Below are 17618 nucleotides of genomic sequence, written 5' to 3'. Positions count from 1 at the left end.
GATCCTTACGTAAGTTATCTTGCAAAAGGATGTATTCTTGGATATCCTTCTAAATAAGGAAAGATATAAACCGAAAACTAAAGTATCCAATGAACTTTAGGGTTGACCAATTTGGGTTAATAAGGTACGCCCTAACCCGGAATATAAAGGATCTTACCAAGTTGCAAGACACCTTGGAACAAGTGCTGATACATTCGAAAGGAAAGAATCATTCCTTAGCAGTTTGCCAAACAACAAGGACGATTAATGGAAATGTTTGTGCTTGCTAGAGATTTTAGAGCACTATTTGATTTATGAATTACAAATTAAATGAATATCTATACTTCAGGTTGAAGGCCTGAAGGAAGAGGCAGTTTTAGTTACCTCCGACTGCCTGCCTGACCCTAACCAAGGGGGTTGTTGACCGTGCCGGGAACGTGGACCGAACCTGCCGCGAGAGGTCTGTCCGTTGAGCTCTACTTGGAGCAAGAGGACGCTTGGGTGCCACGGGGGGCTCTGGCCGTAAATCCCTTGCCTTCCGGGTCCTGCTCAAGAGGCTAACGTGACTCGGGATTGGATCTCAAGGCCCGTATACTAGTAGACGGACGGAAGCTTGGAATAGTGATCCCTGTGGATTACTGGATAGCCTTCGGGCGGATTATGAACAAGCCTACGGGCGGAACTCCTTGTATTTCAAAGATAAAAATGATGATATGTTAATAAAGAACTTGTTTAATACTATTTTTCTATGTCACTTGATAAGATTATGTGAAGGAACCAGTGCTTAACGGATTAATTAAAGAAGCTGATTGTTATATGTCAAATTAATGTGTTAGATAATTACATAACTAAAACAAACCGAGGAAAGTGCGGAGGATGGTCCATGGGTCCGTCCTACGGTTGGGTGGTCCCGGTTAGCCGGGAACTTTTCTCAGAATCTCGAAGAACAGCGGGATGATCGTCAAAGAAAACGAATAACGAAAGCGATAACCTAGAGTTATGTCTTAACCGATTTACGTTGTTTTAGGGGAACGGAATGGGACTATGCCTTATGGCAGAGAGGTTGAGCTTGCATCCCTCTTGTTTCCCATTCTCCTTGAACCAAGTGCAGTGTGAATCCGCTTCGGACCTGGCGTTTCTGCGTAAAGTAGTTCGCTTGGGTCCGACACTAGTTGCTGTTAGGTAATGACCGATCAAGAAGACCCTAATTCCGGTCGATCCTAAGTGGGAACAGCCAGGATACTTCTGCTACGTGGCAGACGCGGAAAGACCTAGATCGCAAGTCCCGTATCATTCCGTGGGAGTGCCGGGCGGAGCTTCTAGACATCCTTTCCGATGGACTGCTAAGACGTGTCCTGGATGATACTAGTGGACACGTTACACCATGACCATAGTTATGGACAATAGGACTCCATAGGATATGAAGGACCCCACAACCCAGGTTCATAGGTATGGATACAAGATATCGGAATTACAAGATCTCCTTGGACGGGGATAAACAAGATACAAGATAGTACTAGACAAGATCTCGTACTATGAGATTACAAGGTGACATGACAACACGACAAAACAAGAACTAGAACTAGAACTTGAAGTTACTTACTTGGAGGTCTTGACTCCTTGAGCTCCCAAGACTAATATTAGCAAGACTGAGGAGCTCTATGGCAAGCCCCTCCTTTTATAGGTGTTGGAGGGTAGCCAAAGATCTTTTAGAATGTTCCATGATGACATCATCAATGATACAAGCAATGACATGGCATATCTTCTAGAAGGTTCTATGATGAGATGGCAAGGGTGGATTCGCATGGTTGGCTCAAGGATGTCGTGTTAAGAGTGCGTTTACACAGAGTGTGGATTCATATAGCATGAGCAATAACTAATTTGTACACTTGATCATGGCATGTCCATGACATCACCCCCTCCTAGCGACAAGTTCCATGAGGAGAGCGGCTTGGTGTGGTTTGGTCCAAGTTTCATTGGATTCCTCTTATGAAATTCTTTAACCTTGAGAGGTACTCTTTGCAGATATTCTGCAAGTTCCCAAGCGCAATCATTGATGTCATATCCTTCCTAGTGAACAAGGTATTCCAATCGACCTTGGGAGATCCTCGATTCTAAGATATGCTTGATGTCAAATTCTTCATAATCTTCAATCTGGATAGGTGGTGGGGGATTAGATCTCTCCCCTCTCAGTGGTGAGCTATGGTATGGCTCAAGCAAGGAAACATGGAAGACTAGGTGAATCTTCATGGTGCTAGGGAGTTGGAGTCGATAAGCAACTAGATTGATATGGGCTACAATAAAGAGCCCAAATCCCTGGTAGTCTAGCTTGGTGGAGGGCCTTGTTCTAGAGGTTATACCTGAGTACTTTATCACTAACTTTGTATGTTGGATGTTGGAGATGATGCCGGTCCACATAGTGCTTATACTAATTCTAAGCCTTTTGAATTTGTTACTTGAGTTCTTGGTGTATATTTGCTAGATGTTGAGCTTTATCTCAGGCGGTAGGGTTATTTACTCTATTGGAGAGATGTACATCTATCCTTTCTGGCCATAGTTTGCAAAGAAAGGAGTTTGCTCGGTAGATACATGGATACTATTATTATAAGCAAACTCTGCAAAGGGCAAGAGCTCAAACCAATCATTTTGATGGTAGTTGATGGTGCAGCGGAGATATTATTCCAAGACTTGATTTACTTGTTTTGTTTGACCATCAGTCTATGGATGATTGGCTGTGGATAACTTAACTTGGACTCCAATGAGTTTGCAAAGGCTCTTCCAAAGACTAGATATAAATTAGGGATCTCGATCCACTGATGATATTGTCTAGGAGTCCGTGTAATCTGAAAATGTATCTGAGGAAGAGTCTAGCAGTAGCTGTGCTTGCGATGGTCTTGGTGGTAGGGATGAAATGTGCCATTTTTGTGAACCTGTCTACCACAACAAGAATAGAGTCATATTTTTCTGATTTGGGAAGATGTGTTATGAAATCCATGGACAAAGAAGACCAGGGTCACACTAGAATGGGCAAGGGTTGCAGGAGGCCATGTGGTTTGTGACTAGGTATCTTGGCCTTGTTAAAGGTATTACATGATTTTATATATTCATTAACTTCTGTCCACATCTGGGGCCACAAATAATCTCTTGAAATAAGCTCTAAAGTCTTATGAACTCCAAAGTATCCTACTGCTAGGGTGTCATAGTGTTGTTGGAGTACTTGGATTCTTGGCTTTCTTGGAGGGATGTAAAGTAGATCCTTATAGTATAACACTCCATTAGTTTTTTGAAACTCGCAAACTTCATTTCCTTTTCCCACTTGATTTTTTCTCTTGATATGGTTAGCCAAATCATCATGCAGCAGGGCTTCATGGATTAACTAGATCAAGACAGGGTCGTCTTGGTTGCAATTGTAGATGGCTGCTAGTTGGAGGTGCTTTGGCTTAAGTAGTATTGCCCATTGTTGATCAAAAGCTCTAGGTAGGATCTTCTTGATAAAGGATCTTCTTAGATGCTAGTTGGAGGTGCTCTGGCTTGAGTAGTATTGCCCATTGTTGATCGAAAGCTTCTTCTCCCTTCTTAGATACTAGGTAGGATCTTCTTGATAAAGCATCTGATTGGCATTGTTGGCATCCTGGGCGATAGGTGATGACAAAGTCAAACCTAGAGAAGAATTTACTCTAACAGGATTGTCTTCGATTGAGGATGCGGGTTGTCATAAAGTATTCTAGATTTTTGTGATTTGTATAGACGATAACTTTATGGGTTGCACCCTCTAGATGATGACTCCAAGTATCAAAGGCATCTACAATGGCAAGTTTTTTGCAATGGATCTCATAATTTATCTTTGGAGGGGAGAACTTCCTTAAGTGGAATGCCGTTGGATGCATATGATCATTATCTCCATGTTGGGACAAGATGGCTTCTAAGGCATAGCATGATATATCGGTCTCCAAGAAAAATGGCTTAGTAGGATCTGGGTGGACTAGGATTGGGGTAGTGGTGAAACCGATCTTTTCTCGGCTTCTGGGGTCCATGAGAACTTTGTGTTTCCCATGAGTGATGAGTGGTTTGACTATCTTTGAGTAATCCTTACTACATTCTTGAGTTGGTATATGATATATCATGTAGGTTGATTCCTGCCTTGCTGTGTGCATAAAGGCTTTGGCTCCTAGATATACCAACTTTCCTTGATTTTCACAGCATGTAATCTTTTACTTAACCCAATCAATTTCTAGGTTGTGTTTCTTTAGCCAAGTATCCCAATTGGATTTGTGGAATTGGATATGACATTAAAGCATACACAAGATTTGTGATCACCAATAGTTACCATGAGTAGTCGGGTTTCCTTAGTAATATCTTAAAATGCTAGAGGTCTTCCATCCATGACTTCAGCTGTTGTAGGATTGGTTTTTTGGAGTATTGGAATTTGGTATTTATTCACAAAGCCATCATCGATGAAACGTGCGAAGGCCCCGGAGTCAACTAGGGCTTTGAGAGAAAGGGTCTTTCTTAGCAGGATCATCTAGACTGTAACAAGGAAAGTTTTCATGGGTGTGGCTAGGATCAAGAGACCCTTTCTTATATTAAGGGCCGGTTGTACGGTCTCATTTACAACCAAACATTCTTGTTTTCCTGCTCGAGGATAGTTGCAGCAACTCTTCGGATTCTTGCCCTCTTATTTGGGTAATTTATGGTGATATATCCAAGGTTTTTACAATATAGGCATAGATGATTCTCTCTTCATCTTTGCTTTTCTTGTGGGGTCAGGGACTGAAATTTGGTATTATCTATTTGCATCGGTTTGAGCTTGGTTACTTCTCTAGTTGGGTCTCTGGTTGGGGCTGGGTTGCATTGGCAAGGCCTTAATTTTTCTCGCTTTTCTTGCTCTCTCTCAAACAATCTATTATCACATTGGATCGATTGCATGATATAATCCTTGAGTGTTTTTGCCTTAGGCATAGTGAGCATGAGGTCCTTGATGTCATCTCGACGACCCCATGTGAATTAGCTGATAAAATACTCCTCGTGCCAAGTAAGGTCACAGATTAATTACCTAAATTCAGATGCATAAGCAGAGGCAAGGAAGTTACCTTGTCGTAGCTTCCAAAGTTTTGTTTCTACTACTTGACCAGTATCTGCATCTCCAAATGTGGAATTGAGCTCGTAAAGAAATGTCTCGTAGTTATGAAGTTCTAGCATATTCTTTTCCAAGATTGGGGCAAACCATGATAAAGCTTGACCACAAAGCAAAGTCCCAATGAATCTCACCTTGGAAGCATCATCTAGATACCTATCCGGTTACATGCGGATATAGAGCTTTACTTCTTGTAGAAATCCCGTGAACTTCGAATGGTCACCATTGAACTTCTCTGGCATGCTGATCTTGGGCTCTCTTGTTGGGGGTTGATAAACACATGGAATCATCTTATCACTCCCTCTGTTGTTCTGCAAGTCTCAAATCTGGTCTTGTATCTCTTGAAGCACAAGGCCTAGATACATAGGGTGTTCTATTTGAAGTTACGCTTGCCGTTCATTCAAGTCTTGAATTTGTTGTTGGAGGTTTTGAAGGGAGGCCATGATTCTTGGAAGGGTCGCCTCCATGGTGCTCAGTAGGGCTAGAAAGTAGTCTTGCCAAACTGTTATAGGAGCTCTAGACTATGCTCGAGAGACTTGACTAGATGGAAGATTTGTTACAAGAACTCTGATTACAAGATAATCCAACGTAGAGGCACAAGATACAGAAAATCCCACAACCCGGGACCGTGGTTATAGACAACAAGACTCAATAGGATATGAAGGACCCCACAACCCAGGCCCATAGGTATGGATACAAGATATCAGAATTACCAAATCTCCCTCGACAGGGATGAACAAGATACACGACAGTACTAGACAAGATCTTGTACTACGAGATTACAAGATGACATGACAACATGAGTATAATGGAAGACAAGATAAGACTAGATATCATGACTAGACAAGAACTAGAACTGGAACTCAAAGTTACTTAGAGGTCTAGACTCCTTGAGCTCCCAAGACTGGCATTGGCAAGATTGAGAAGCTCTATGGCAAGTTTCTCCTTTTATAGCTATTGAAGAGCAACTAAAGGTTTTCTAGAATGTTCCATGATTATATCATCGAGGATCTGGGCGATGACATGGCATATCTTCTAGAAGGTTCTATTATGGCATGGCAAGGGTGGATTCACATGGTTGACTCGAGGATGTTCTATTAAGGGTGCCTTCACATGGAGTGTGGATTCATATGGCATGAGCAAGAACTAATCCGTACACTTGATCATGGCATGTCCGTGAGAATTACTGCTCTTACCATCATGTCTACCCCTAATAGTCAATATATGAGAAGTATGGGTTGCATCTACATTCTTTCTATTTATCTCCTCTATGAGTAAGGCATCCTCAATATCCTAGAGTTTCAAACCATCCTTAGGCATATTAGCACACATAGCAATATGGAAAGTATCATGTATCACAAGCAAGAACAAGGGAAGATCATCCTTAACTCAATGCCCTGCAAAGTCAACTGGCTGAAATCTGAATGAAACTCATTCAAATGCACAGGCACACTAGTCCCTTCCTTCATGTGAAGGTTCATGAGCTACATTATTCTCAAGTGCCACAACATTGAATTAAACTTGTCTCAATAATGACAATATAATAGTGGATTTACATAGCTCATCTAACTCATCCCAAGTATCCTAATCAATGCCTTTGGGCTTTATACTCTTGGTTTTCAAAAGCCTAACTTACTTCTTTTGAACCAGTACCTACCATATATGCATCTTCCAATAAGTGAAGTTTTTGCCATCAACCTTTTCAATATTAAAAATAGCACTATCATTTGAAGAACCGGCTATAATAACAATATATCAATGTAAAATCCAAGAGAATGGGCTGTTGTAAATAATTGCAAATCAGCCCCCAAAACTCAACCAAAACAAAGGAAAAACTAAAGGGAATACCAAAGTATAGAGTTGTCCATCAAGTACAAGCAATAGACTGCCAAAGTACAATGTCTACTCTCTAAGACAATGCTGAAAACTGTAATTACAGCAATGTTGGAATAAACACAGCTGTATATGTCAATCCAACTATGGGCAAATAGCTAAGAAAGCAAGCTTCCACTACCAGGGATATCCAAGTAGTAACTAAGATACAAAGAATAGAACTAGTAGTGACTAACCATAGACCACAAGTACCAAAGACTGTCACAAACTTTAATTTTTCCAAGAAAAGAGAATTCTATTAATAACACCTCGGAGAAATCCCCCTAAGGTAAATACAAAGTACAAAAAACTCTATGAAGAGTAACTAAGTACATCAAAGATACAATGGTTGTGCAAACAACCAGTTTGGTGGGCTGAAGTGCCAGACCATGTGAGGGATAGTATGAAAGAAGGTGTTTGAATCCCAAATCCGTAGGAAAGCCTCTCTTTTCTTTCTCATCCTCTCAGAGCTGCCTTGCAACCTCTCCCATCTCCCACGGAGAGTGTGGACTATCTTTGTCCAAATCCTCAATAAAGACTTCCCAATGGATATATCCTGAAGATCAATGACCTGGCTACATCTCGTAGTCCATATGTACCAAGCTATAATGCTTGAAATCAGCTCCCATCTATGACAATGTCCCTGAGTCCACTGTGTCTGTGAGTAGTCTAGGTAGGGATCCTGCTCAATTGCTGTCCAATGATGAGAAAAGAAATGCTCCCCTGAGTGTCCTCATAGCCGCATGCTAGGACCTCTGTGTGCGACCCAAGCTATAGCTCCCCATGTCACCACCATGGACTCCATTGTACCATGAAATACTATCCTAAGAGCTCTCCTCCAAATTTCCTTTCTCTCGGACAATCCCGTAAATTGTTAGTTAGCCATACATCCCATAAGCATATACATCACTGACAAACTACTAGCAGAGGTAAGTTTCAATGTCCAAAGCAAATGGAATAAAATCAGCCCACAAGCGGAGGTCATTGTGTTCAATAGCATACAAGAGAGCATATACATGAACCAACAATCCCCACTATCTCAAAGAACCTAGCTCTGCCAAGTACAAGCGTCTCCCACAAGAAGCGAATTCGAAATGCAAAGTGAGCAAGCAAAGCTCAAGATATACACATCAAAGCATCTAGGAAGCCCAAGCATATCACAAATATATCCGGGAGCATGAATTTTAAATGAAGCTTTAATATCCGTAAGTGAGTAAGCATAAAAGCTCAAAAGCAACTGACCAAAGCCTAAGTACATCAAATGTAGCTCAAATTCAAGTTCAAAGTACATCCAAACTCATACATCATTGCTAGATATCACCATAGACATGTAGCATACCCGAAATACTATGTAGACACAATAGGCATTCAAAGCAGGAAGCTCACTATTGTATACTTGCTGTCCAAACTATTATGACAGCAATAAACATTTACAAAACTGAGCTAATCAATCTCTAAACAATCCAAGTAGCATCCCAAAGCATAACCATACCATCTAGGCACCAAAATAGCATCCCCGAAGTATCAAACATGCATTATGGTTGTTGTTTGCTTTCCAAACCAGAACTGTTCTGTTTTGTGTGAAAGAGAGAATAAAATACTTCTCAGAATCAACTCTGTGAGGCTCAAATCTGTAGCTCCCATCGCACTCCTTGTTTCTAGCTATAGAATGCATGAATCTGATACCATATACAAAAGTTATGGCCAAATATGAAAATGCTATGAAGTTGCCATAGCTATCCACAACTTCTACAACATGCTCTATATCCACTCCAAATGGATGGAATGGCTGCTCCTTAGCTCAGTAAGCACTCAACAAGGCTTAGCTAAGCCCTAGGAAGTTCCTCAATAAGCAGGAAGCAAGCTGGAATAAGCCCAAAGAAGGGAAGACTCAATACATACTATGAGAGGAGGAAACAATAGCTACCATGAAACCTTGAGCTGAAGCTTTGAATCCAACCTAAAGCAAAGGATAAAGAAGCTCGTCAAAGGGTTGGCTCTGATACTAGTTGAAAGATAAAACCTGAGTGGAAGCAGACAAGCAGAAGCAAGAGCAAAGCAAGAGGCAATGTGTAGTCACAGTGTGTGAAGTAAATACATGGCTATGTAGGCATAGGCGCCTTTACCCCCAACAGGTTTGTCATTGATCTCCTGAAATTGTGAAGGCAAGCCATGTGTTAGACTTCCCTCCCTCTCTCTACAAGACTCTAGGTGGCCCTGCCTTGTCTCTAAGAAAAGTGATGAATTATTGTCCAAGTCCTAAGCAGCATAGACCAAATGTGACTAAAACCTTCTCCCAAGCTGCCTGCTCTTCCCTTCTAATGCTATCCATGTTGCCTTGTGCCTAATACTTACGATTTTCAATCATCTCCAATGCAACAATACGTGCTCCTGCCCATACAGTATTGAACAGGTTGCCCGAATGTGATCGCACTTTGCACCAGTGGCAATAATGGGACTGGAGCTACCTATTCTTGGTCCCAATACCTGTCTCCTTGAAGCCACAGCCAGTGATGCAAGTTGCTGTTTGACCTAAACAGCTGTTTCAGTAGAATGAGTGCATGTCAAAGCTATTTTCACCCTCAAGTTCAGCACTTCTCCTATGGCTCCTTCCACAAATGAGGAGGTGCTGAGAACACTCAATGCACTTTCCAAGAATTTCCAGTAAATGATGGGCTTCCCATAGCATCTTTTTAGACACTCTCAAAGGCTTTGCATTAGGGGATCCTTGCTTTTCAGGACATGATGTATAAAAATGGGAATGTAAGACAGTTTGTTCTATCTCATCCCAAAGTACAAGAGAACCATTGATATTAAGCAATGGCGGCCATGCTTTCCATAGTCAGCCTGCCTATGGAGGAAGAGTGAATGGTAGATTGGAGGCACCCCACTTTGTTCGGAGCACGGAAGAGCCAAAACCTATCCACAGACTTTTTTCAAAGCGATACCTTGGGAACACCTTTTTCCAGGGAAAAAAAGTCTGTATGGGACCACCTACTTTCATATTTATTCTACATGAATATCTTTGTGGGTCTTTTGGCCCCTTTAGGATTGAAGATAAGGAATCTTTTGTAGCCCATTGGACTTTGGAAACTAACAGAAAGCTCTTTTTCCCTGAGCCTGAAATCAGTACCAGGAGGTATGCCCACTTGTGAGGCTGCACAACAGCATTTTGAGCCAGATTTTCAACCAAGTTTTGATTAAAATCACATGCCAGTCCTCAAGACAGGGGTGATCCATAATCTTGCAGATTAACATAGAAGATTCAAGTGTTTGAACTCAGTGGGCCAAGATTCAGTAGTAACCTTTTGAAAGAGTCAACATGTAAGACAATTAGATAGTCTGTGGGTATGCCACAATAGAGTAGGGAAGAAGATGGCTACAGCTGATGAAATGGGTGCAGGCACAACTTGTGAGCAGATCAAGCACAAAAGTTTGGCAGGTTGAGGAAGCAGGTCAAGCATTCTCTCATTTTTGAGCTGCATGCTGGGAAAATTCATGCTCGTTCATACCACTTCCTTCAGTGCTCTGTGACTGAAACCTTGGGTTGCATACTCTCAGATGGCCTACCATAATCTCAAATGCCTGAAATTTTCATCTGCATGTGCAGTGGGATCTCAGTATGTGTTTTTATAAATGTATAAATATAACAAACGTGCATCTTCATGCTATCACTAGTTTGGTTGGACTTTGTTTTGGGTAAAATTTTCAGCACTTACCTATGGCTTTCCTATGAGTGCAAAGTATGACTTTATGCGCGGGGTGCTCATGTCTGAAGTGTTCGTGATAAAAGCTTATTGCAGGGCAGCATATGACCAAGGGATAATTCTGGCAATAGTGAATATTGGTTCCACTAGAGCTGATCAGATGGCATCTTTAAAGATAGAATGTCGCACAGGAGAGGTATTATAAGCTCATCATCTTTTGTCTTTCTTGATTGAGAATCAAAGATTCTATGCATCTGAAATTGTTCAAATCCTGATATACCATCTCACCAAGTTGTTATCTAAGTATATCTATACCAACTTGTCAAATCCACAATACTTGCTGTGGCATATTGTATGTGCCTTATTCCTCCATAATGCGTGCAGTACTATTGTTATTTTCAGTTTTGACAGACCTATTACATAATAGAATAAGAGCATGCTCATAAGTGCAGCTGTTTTCCAAGCTACAGCTTCCAGAGAAGAAGCTAGTTTCTGATAATTGGAAAGAGAAGGAAAATTTTTCATACCATAGACTGTTTAGATTTTACTGTTGCAAAGGAGGCCTTTGTTCTGATCATGTACATCTCTGCATCTGTATAGAAAGCTGATGACCCACTGTGAAAGGCTTTGATCTTAATAGTGACCAGGTTTCAAAATAGGATTGGAATTAATTTGAGATGTCAAGATAGTCATTTCAGCAACTGATTCGGAATAATGGAAGTAAAAGCTAACCACATGATTATTATGGGTACAGGGAGCCCAACTTTATAGGTAATATTCCTTGGGATACATCACTCAATGCAGGTTTGCAGTGGTTGGCAGATCAGGTGAGCCGTAAGATTAGTCGGTACCTGACCACATGCATATATAGACATCTATTTGCACCCTCCAGCATATCACAGCTATTAAGCACTTGGTCCCCCTCCAGCAAGCTCATAAGACCACGAGAGTAGATAGAGTCATTAGCCATTTGTTGTACCTTCAGTTTGGTATAACAAAGAATTTTATTGTCTTGTTCTCTTCTTGTACTTTTACTTGCCATTATCTTCCCACATGTTGTATCTTCTTTCATAGTGTCAGAGCCTCGGTTGTGAACCAAGGTGCTGAGACCTCAACCTACATGTGGCTGGGGAGGGTGTTGGAAATGCACTTTATACTTCTAGAGGTTGAGAATCCTGGACCTAGAACTAGATGAGCTATGGTGGATGCAAATCAAACACACGATACATGATAAAGAGAAGAGATTGTAACTCAAGTGAATTAGGTTCCAAGATAGATTAGCTTGGACTCATAAACACAATCTTGAGTCTCTCAAAAATGATGGTACCTTTTTTTTTTGGAAAATAGAGCTAAGTACATGCTTGTATAGCTTTTGGATGGTTCCACTCTTCCTCACTGTGCTTATGGGATTTTAGACATCTCTTCCAAGAGCATACATCATTGTCTCTCTCTCATATACAAAGCCACTTATGGGCAAGCCTCTTTTGGGCATACATCCAGCCTCTATGGGCATACATTCAGCCTCTATGGGTATACATCATTTGCTATTCTCGACACCCCCCCTCAAATGATGAGTCTCTACCCTTGCTGGCTTTTGCCCCCCTTGCATGTGAACATGGACCAAGCTCTTTGGAAGCCTAGTCAAGTTAAGGCTTGAAACTTTTCATCTTGGTAGGGTTTTTACATCCACAATGGGAAATAAGATCCACTAAGGGAAGGTTTTTATTGTCAGCAGTGGAAATTTGCTTCTTTGGCTCCCTTCAATCTTTTGCTTGATCTTCTTGGTCTTCTTTTTCGTCAGGTTCTTTTCCTTTGTTGTGCTCTTTATCCCTTTTGTTGATGCATGGTATGTGCATTTTTCTCCAGTTTTCTTGACACAATCTTTCTGCCCAATGCGATAGATGCGATAGATATAATCTGGTACATTGCTTTGACATGGTAAATTCTTTTAGACATACGTGACTTGGTGATCCATTACATAGGTCTTGAAATACATAGGATTGATTTTTGACTTAATGGCTTGTTATTACATTGACGTTTGGATCTTCTTTCAAAACCACATCTTCTTAAGGTGATTACATAAATCAGTTCAAGGCAAAGGATAGGACTGCTTAGACCATTTTGAGAGCAATAGTTGTGAACACGCATTAAAAGATTTAGACTTAGCTTGAGTGTGAAAGGGAAGATTTAGTTCAACCTAAAGCTTTAGACGTTAGAGTAAAGAAAAAAAAAATTGAAAAAAACGTAATGGAGAGAATATCGGCTGCAAGGCACGCAGGTCTTCCACCACAGGCTCGATGACAGCCCCACCTGCACCTCTTAGTACCGCCAGCAAGGACGCATCTTGTTTTTCTTCTCGTTCTTGAAATTCAGTCTCATACTTTTAATGATCTTCTACTCGATGGGGGGAGCGAACTCACACTTCTTGTAGGACACGATCTCTCGGCCAGCTCCACCACGGTAGACGATATACACAGTGATCTCGTGCCCCTCCTTGAACAGCTGTTGCAGAGTAGTCAAACCGTCTGTTTCTTTCCTTCTTCCTGGTCTTGCAGGCCATATCCTCTAGGTCATTCATGGCTGCAGAGACCACGGCTCCACAGCCGTTGCTAGAGGGGGACCACCCACTCTTCGGCTTCCTCGCGCTCAAAGGGTCCATTATTAGCGCTCGATTTCTGATCTGCCTCTAATAACTCTGTACCATCACATACATATGGAGATTATCAATGGCCTCTCACTCTCCTCACTCTATATACGATCACAATCCCCCCTTCTCCATCTTTCAAGCCTGACAGTGTTGGTGGTGGGTATAATAGATGAGGTTATAAAGAAAATCATATTTTGAGGATGGTTTCCCAAGGATTGTTGTTCTTCTTCTACCACTTCACCACCCAAGGTAGCAACAAACCTATCGCTCCCCTTCAAGGTGAAGACCAATCCAAGCTTCTTGATTTTGCCTTGAGTAGAACCCCCTTCCTTGAGCTTTTTCGCCTTAAACACACTTGATATTGGATGGCTTTAAAGATTGGCTGAAAATAGACTTGAAGATGAAGGAGGAACAAATTGTAGAGCTTGCAAGGAAGAAATCAAGTTCTTCTTGCAACCATGTGGTACATCACTTCTTGTTGGGCATTCTCTAGGTCGTGTATTGGCCAGATGAAACGCCTCATCAAGAACTTCATTTGGTCATGAGGAGATGGGAGTCCAACCAAAGCAAAAGTGGCTTGGGATGTCATCATATAGCCTAGATCCAAAGGAGGATTGGGGATCATAGACCCAGATAGTCGGAGCAAAGCCTTATTGGTCAATCTCATTGTTAGGGGTCTGCTTCTAGGTGAGAAGCCCTGGAAGAAACTTTTGATGGGGAGGATAGAGGACTTCACATCTATACATGGAGGACCATGGCAGCCTAGCATTCACTAGATATTTCAGGAGATCAGCACCAGAAATTTAGGGAGGAGCTTCGAGGTCAGATTTACAGCTGCCATTATTAGAGCTTGGAGATCTGTATCTCCAAGGCTTCATCAGCTCCCCCTGACTACTATTGAAGAGAAGAGGAGATAGCCTCTTCTTTTTAATCATTATTTGAGATCAGAGTTAGGCCGCACCATTGGGCAACAGACACACTTTTCATGGGGGAGATTCTCTTTACAGGTCGCTACATTAGTGGGGGAGTGGTTTGCATTTCAGGAGTTACCACACAGGACCCAAAGGCAAAGATTACATGGTCTTAGGGGAGCCACGGCTATGGTTGAGGCTGTGATGGAAAGGGTTCCACCAAATTGGCAAACTGAAACAGCTTCCTCTAAGACTTGGATTGGTCTTTTCTCTAGAGGGGATATCCTTCTAGCAGTCATTACATCTAGCAGAGACAGAACATTCACTTTCACAATTGAGGAGGATGGCCACCTTTAGCGACAGAACCTTGACCTTACAGCACTCCGTGGGGCTGCTCCAGGCACAGAATCAGAGTAGTGGCACACTTTCAAAGAAAATGGCACATAGACCCAGACCTGACCACTTGTCTTATAGATGGATGGAGATATTAGGCATACCAGAGGAGGCCTCTACAGAGACTTCAGTGGGATCCAAGAGAGTGGGTGTGAAGGAATCCCTTCCTTGATAGGCCATCTGACATCCCCTTCTTTGGCTACACTACTAGATTGGGATGGATGATACAGATGAGCAAGATTAGAGCACAGCTTGCAGCCACCCCTCATTGGCATAGAGAGGGAGTCTTAGATGAGGTTCTATACGACTTTTGGAGGCGGCTACATGACAACTTCAGGCCCAAGAAGATATCTCTCTTTCTATGGCTTCTAGCCCATAGGAGTTTAGCAGTTCGCACTTGGCTTGGATATGGCAGGGACCCAATGGCTTGCGCGCGATGTGGTGTGCCAGAGGAGACACAGAGACATTACCTACGGGACTATCCTAGAGCCCAAGAGATTTGGAGGAGAGCTCTTAGGATAGTATTCCATGGTACAGCAGAGTCCATGGTAGCGACATGGGGGGCTGCAGCTTGGGTCACAGATAGCATCTGAGCAGGATCCCTACCCCAAACTATTCACAGACGTAGTGGACTCAAGGACATTGTCACAGATGAGAGCTGATTTTCAGTATTATAGCTTGGTACATATGGACTGCGAGATGTAGCCAGGTCATTGATCTTCATGATATACCCATTGGGGAGTCTCTATCAAGGATTTGGACAGAGATAGTCCATACTCTCCATGGGAGATGGGAGAGGTTGCAGGGCAGCTCTGAGAGGATGAGAAAGAAAAGAGAGGCTTTCCTGAGGATTTGGGATTCAGACACCTTCTTTCACACTACCCCTCAGATGGTCTGGCACTTTAGCTCACCAAATTGGTTGTTTACACAACCATTGTATCTTTGATGTACTTAGTTACTCTTCACAGAGTTTTTTGTGCTTTGTATTTACCTTAAGGGGACTTTCTCCGAGGTGTAATTAATAGATTTCTCTTTTCTTGGGGAAAAAAAAAAGAAATCACACCACTAGCTACCTAGCTCAGCCATGGCTCTAATACCATGTTGAGAATCCTAGACCTAGAACTAGATGAGCTATGGTAGATGCAAATCAAACACACGATACATGACAAAGAGAAGAGATTGTAACTCAAGTTAATTAGGTTTCAAGATAGATTAGCTTAGACTCATAAACACAAACTTGAGTGTCTCAAAATTAATGGTACCTTTTTTTTTTTTAAATAGAGCCAAGTACATGCTTATATAGCTTTTGGATGGTTCCACTCTTCCTCACTGTGCTTATGGGATTTTAGACATCTCTTCCTAGAGCATACATCATTGTCTCTCTCTCATACAAAGCCACTTATGGGCAAGCCTCTTTTGGGCATACATCCAGCCTCTATGGGCATACATTCACCCTCTATGAGTATACATCATTTGCTATTCTCAACACTAGAGAAAACCATCTCATGTTGAGATTCAGTTTGAATGGCAGTTCTGTAAGGAAGTTTCAAACAAAGGGGTAGGATGGAGGCTCTCCATTACCCTAAGGTTTTGGGGTCTGGTTGGTCGGGACCAATTGTGGAAACTTTCCTATTTAGTATGCACTGTTGTAGACAAAGTGAAATGGGTGATCTCCAGGGAAGGAGAGGTGTGCTCCACCACCATCTCATTTCTAACTTTGCAGAGATTGGACAGTATCCTTGCTATGGATCTTGATCATAGCCCTGACAACCCCTTGCGCTTTTACATTCCTTCACAACTTGCAAGTATGGCAGAAAAGACTCCACAAGAAGCCACTAGGTTGTCAACAGGACATTGCTAGTCAAACCATCATTTCAAATGGGCAGGCTATAGTGAGGGATGGTTGCAGTTGGGTGAGTGCTCCAACGTCCAGTGAGTGCCTGAAGACAGGGCTCTACTAGATCAGTCAAAGTTCTGGGAGATGCTTAGGACTTGTCATTGGTCAGATAACTGCGATCAGGAGTGCCTTTGCTGGTTTTGATGCAGCTATCCCTGCAGAGGGGCTACATCCACCTTGCAAGATACCCAAGAGACTAGGTGGTTTCATGATGGCGTAGTTCTCTTTGCCAGGTGTGCTGCTTCAAGTTGCTGGTTTGTGTTTTGACACCTCTTTCTTTACGATATAAGAGAATGTAAGGTGGTCTTTGGACAGAGCATTAGAGGCAACCCCCAGCAAAGTTGCTGTCACAAGGATCGGAGTTATCAGCTTTAGAGGAAAGCCAAGGCAAACCCACCCCCCCATTGTTTGGCAGGAGCTTAAGGACTGGCACCTATGGATATAAGAAGGTTGAGCCCCTTGATTAGCTTTAATGGGATCCAGGAAACTAAGACAAACTAGCCTCCTCAAACTTGCAGTCATCAGTTTCTTCCCATACCAGCAAGGGCTGGCAGACATACCTTGATGCACAGTGGTGTTGGAGGCCTAGTATCACAGAGCACCCCAAGCATCTCTTTTAGCAATGGCTATGTGCAGCCTTAGAGGGAGGACATGGTTCATTGGCCCTTCTATTATTTGCGAGGAGATTCATGAGCTGCATCTATGGATATAAGAAGTTTGTGAGTTTCCATTAGTTTGACTAGGATGTAAGCAAGTGGCATGACCAGCACCGCCAACCTTACAATAATCAGTGAATTTGGTCTCGTACACAGCAAGGGCCCAGTAGACACAGCTTGATGCAACGTAATGATGTTGGAGGCATGTATCACAGAGCTCCTTGATCATCACTTCTAGAAACGGGTATGGGACAGCTGGCTACAGTCCTCTGGCTACAGTCCTTGCACATGACTCACTGCTTGTGGGCAGCTGGTTGACACAGATGCTAGGATAATCTACATCGAGATGCCCCTAGTAATGTTTGGGACACCAACACAGAGCCAAGCCTTTTTACCTAGGGGAACATTCTGCTGGGAGTCTT

The 17618-nt window shown here is 42.3% G+C and overlaps 1 protein-coding gene across 2 annotated transcripts in view; it reads left to right on the top strand.

Annotated features, from left to right (window-relative positions):
• LOC148038097 (NAD-dependent protein deacylase SRT2-like) overlaps positions 1-17618 on the top strand; it is a 339478-nt gene that overhangs the window by 293307 nt on the left and 28553 nt on the right. The window contains exon 10 of one of the 2 annotated variants that reach the window (XR_015689032.1): positions 10779-10888. Coding sequence is in view for 1 of the 2 variants with exons in the window: in XM_087668893.1 (XP_087525019.1) it covers positions 10789-10888 (100 nt within the window). In the remaining variant the exon portion in view is untranslated. The remainder of the gene's footprint in view (positions 1-10778; positions 10889-17618) is intronic. The other variant, XM_087668893.1, reaches the window with a different exon arrangement.

The sequence above is a fragment of the Lygodium microphyllum genome, chromosome 3, assembly GCF_053477565.2.
Source record: "Lygodium microphyllum isolate KBCC chromosome 3, Lygodium_microphyllum_v1.1.10, whole genome shotgun sequence".
Classification (NCBI taxonomy): domain Eukaryota; kingdom Viridiplantae; phylum Streptophyta; class Polypodiopsida; order Schizaeales; family Lygodiaceae; genus Lygodium; species Lygodium microphyllum.
Note: the sequence above shows the minus strand (reverse complement) of the source record. Positions and strands in the feature narration are given on the sequence as shown.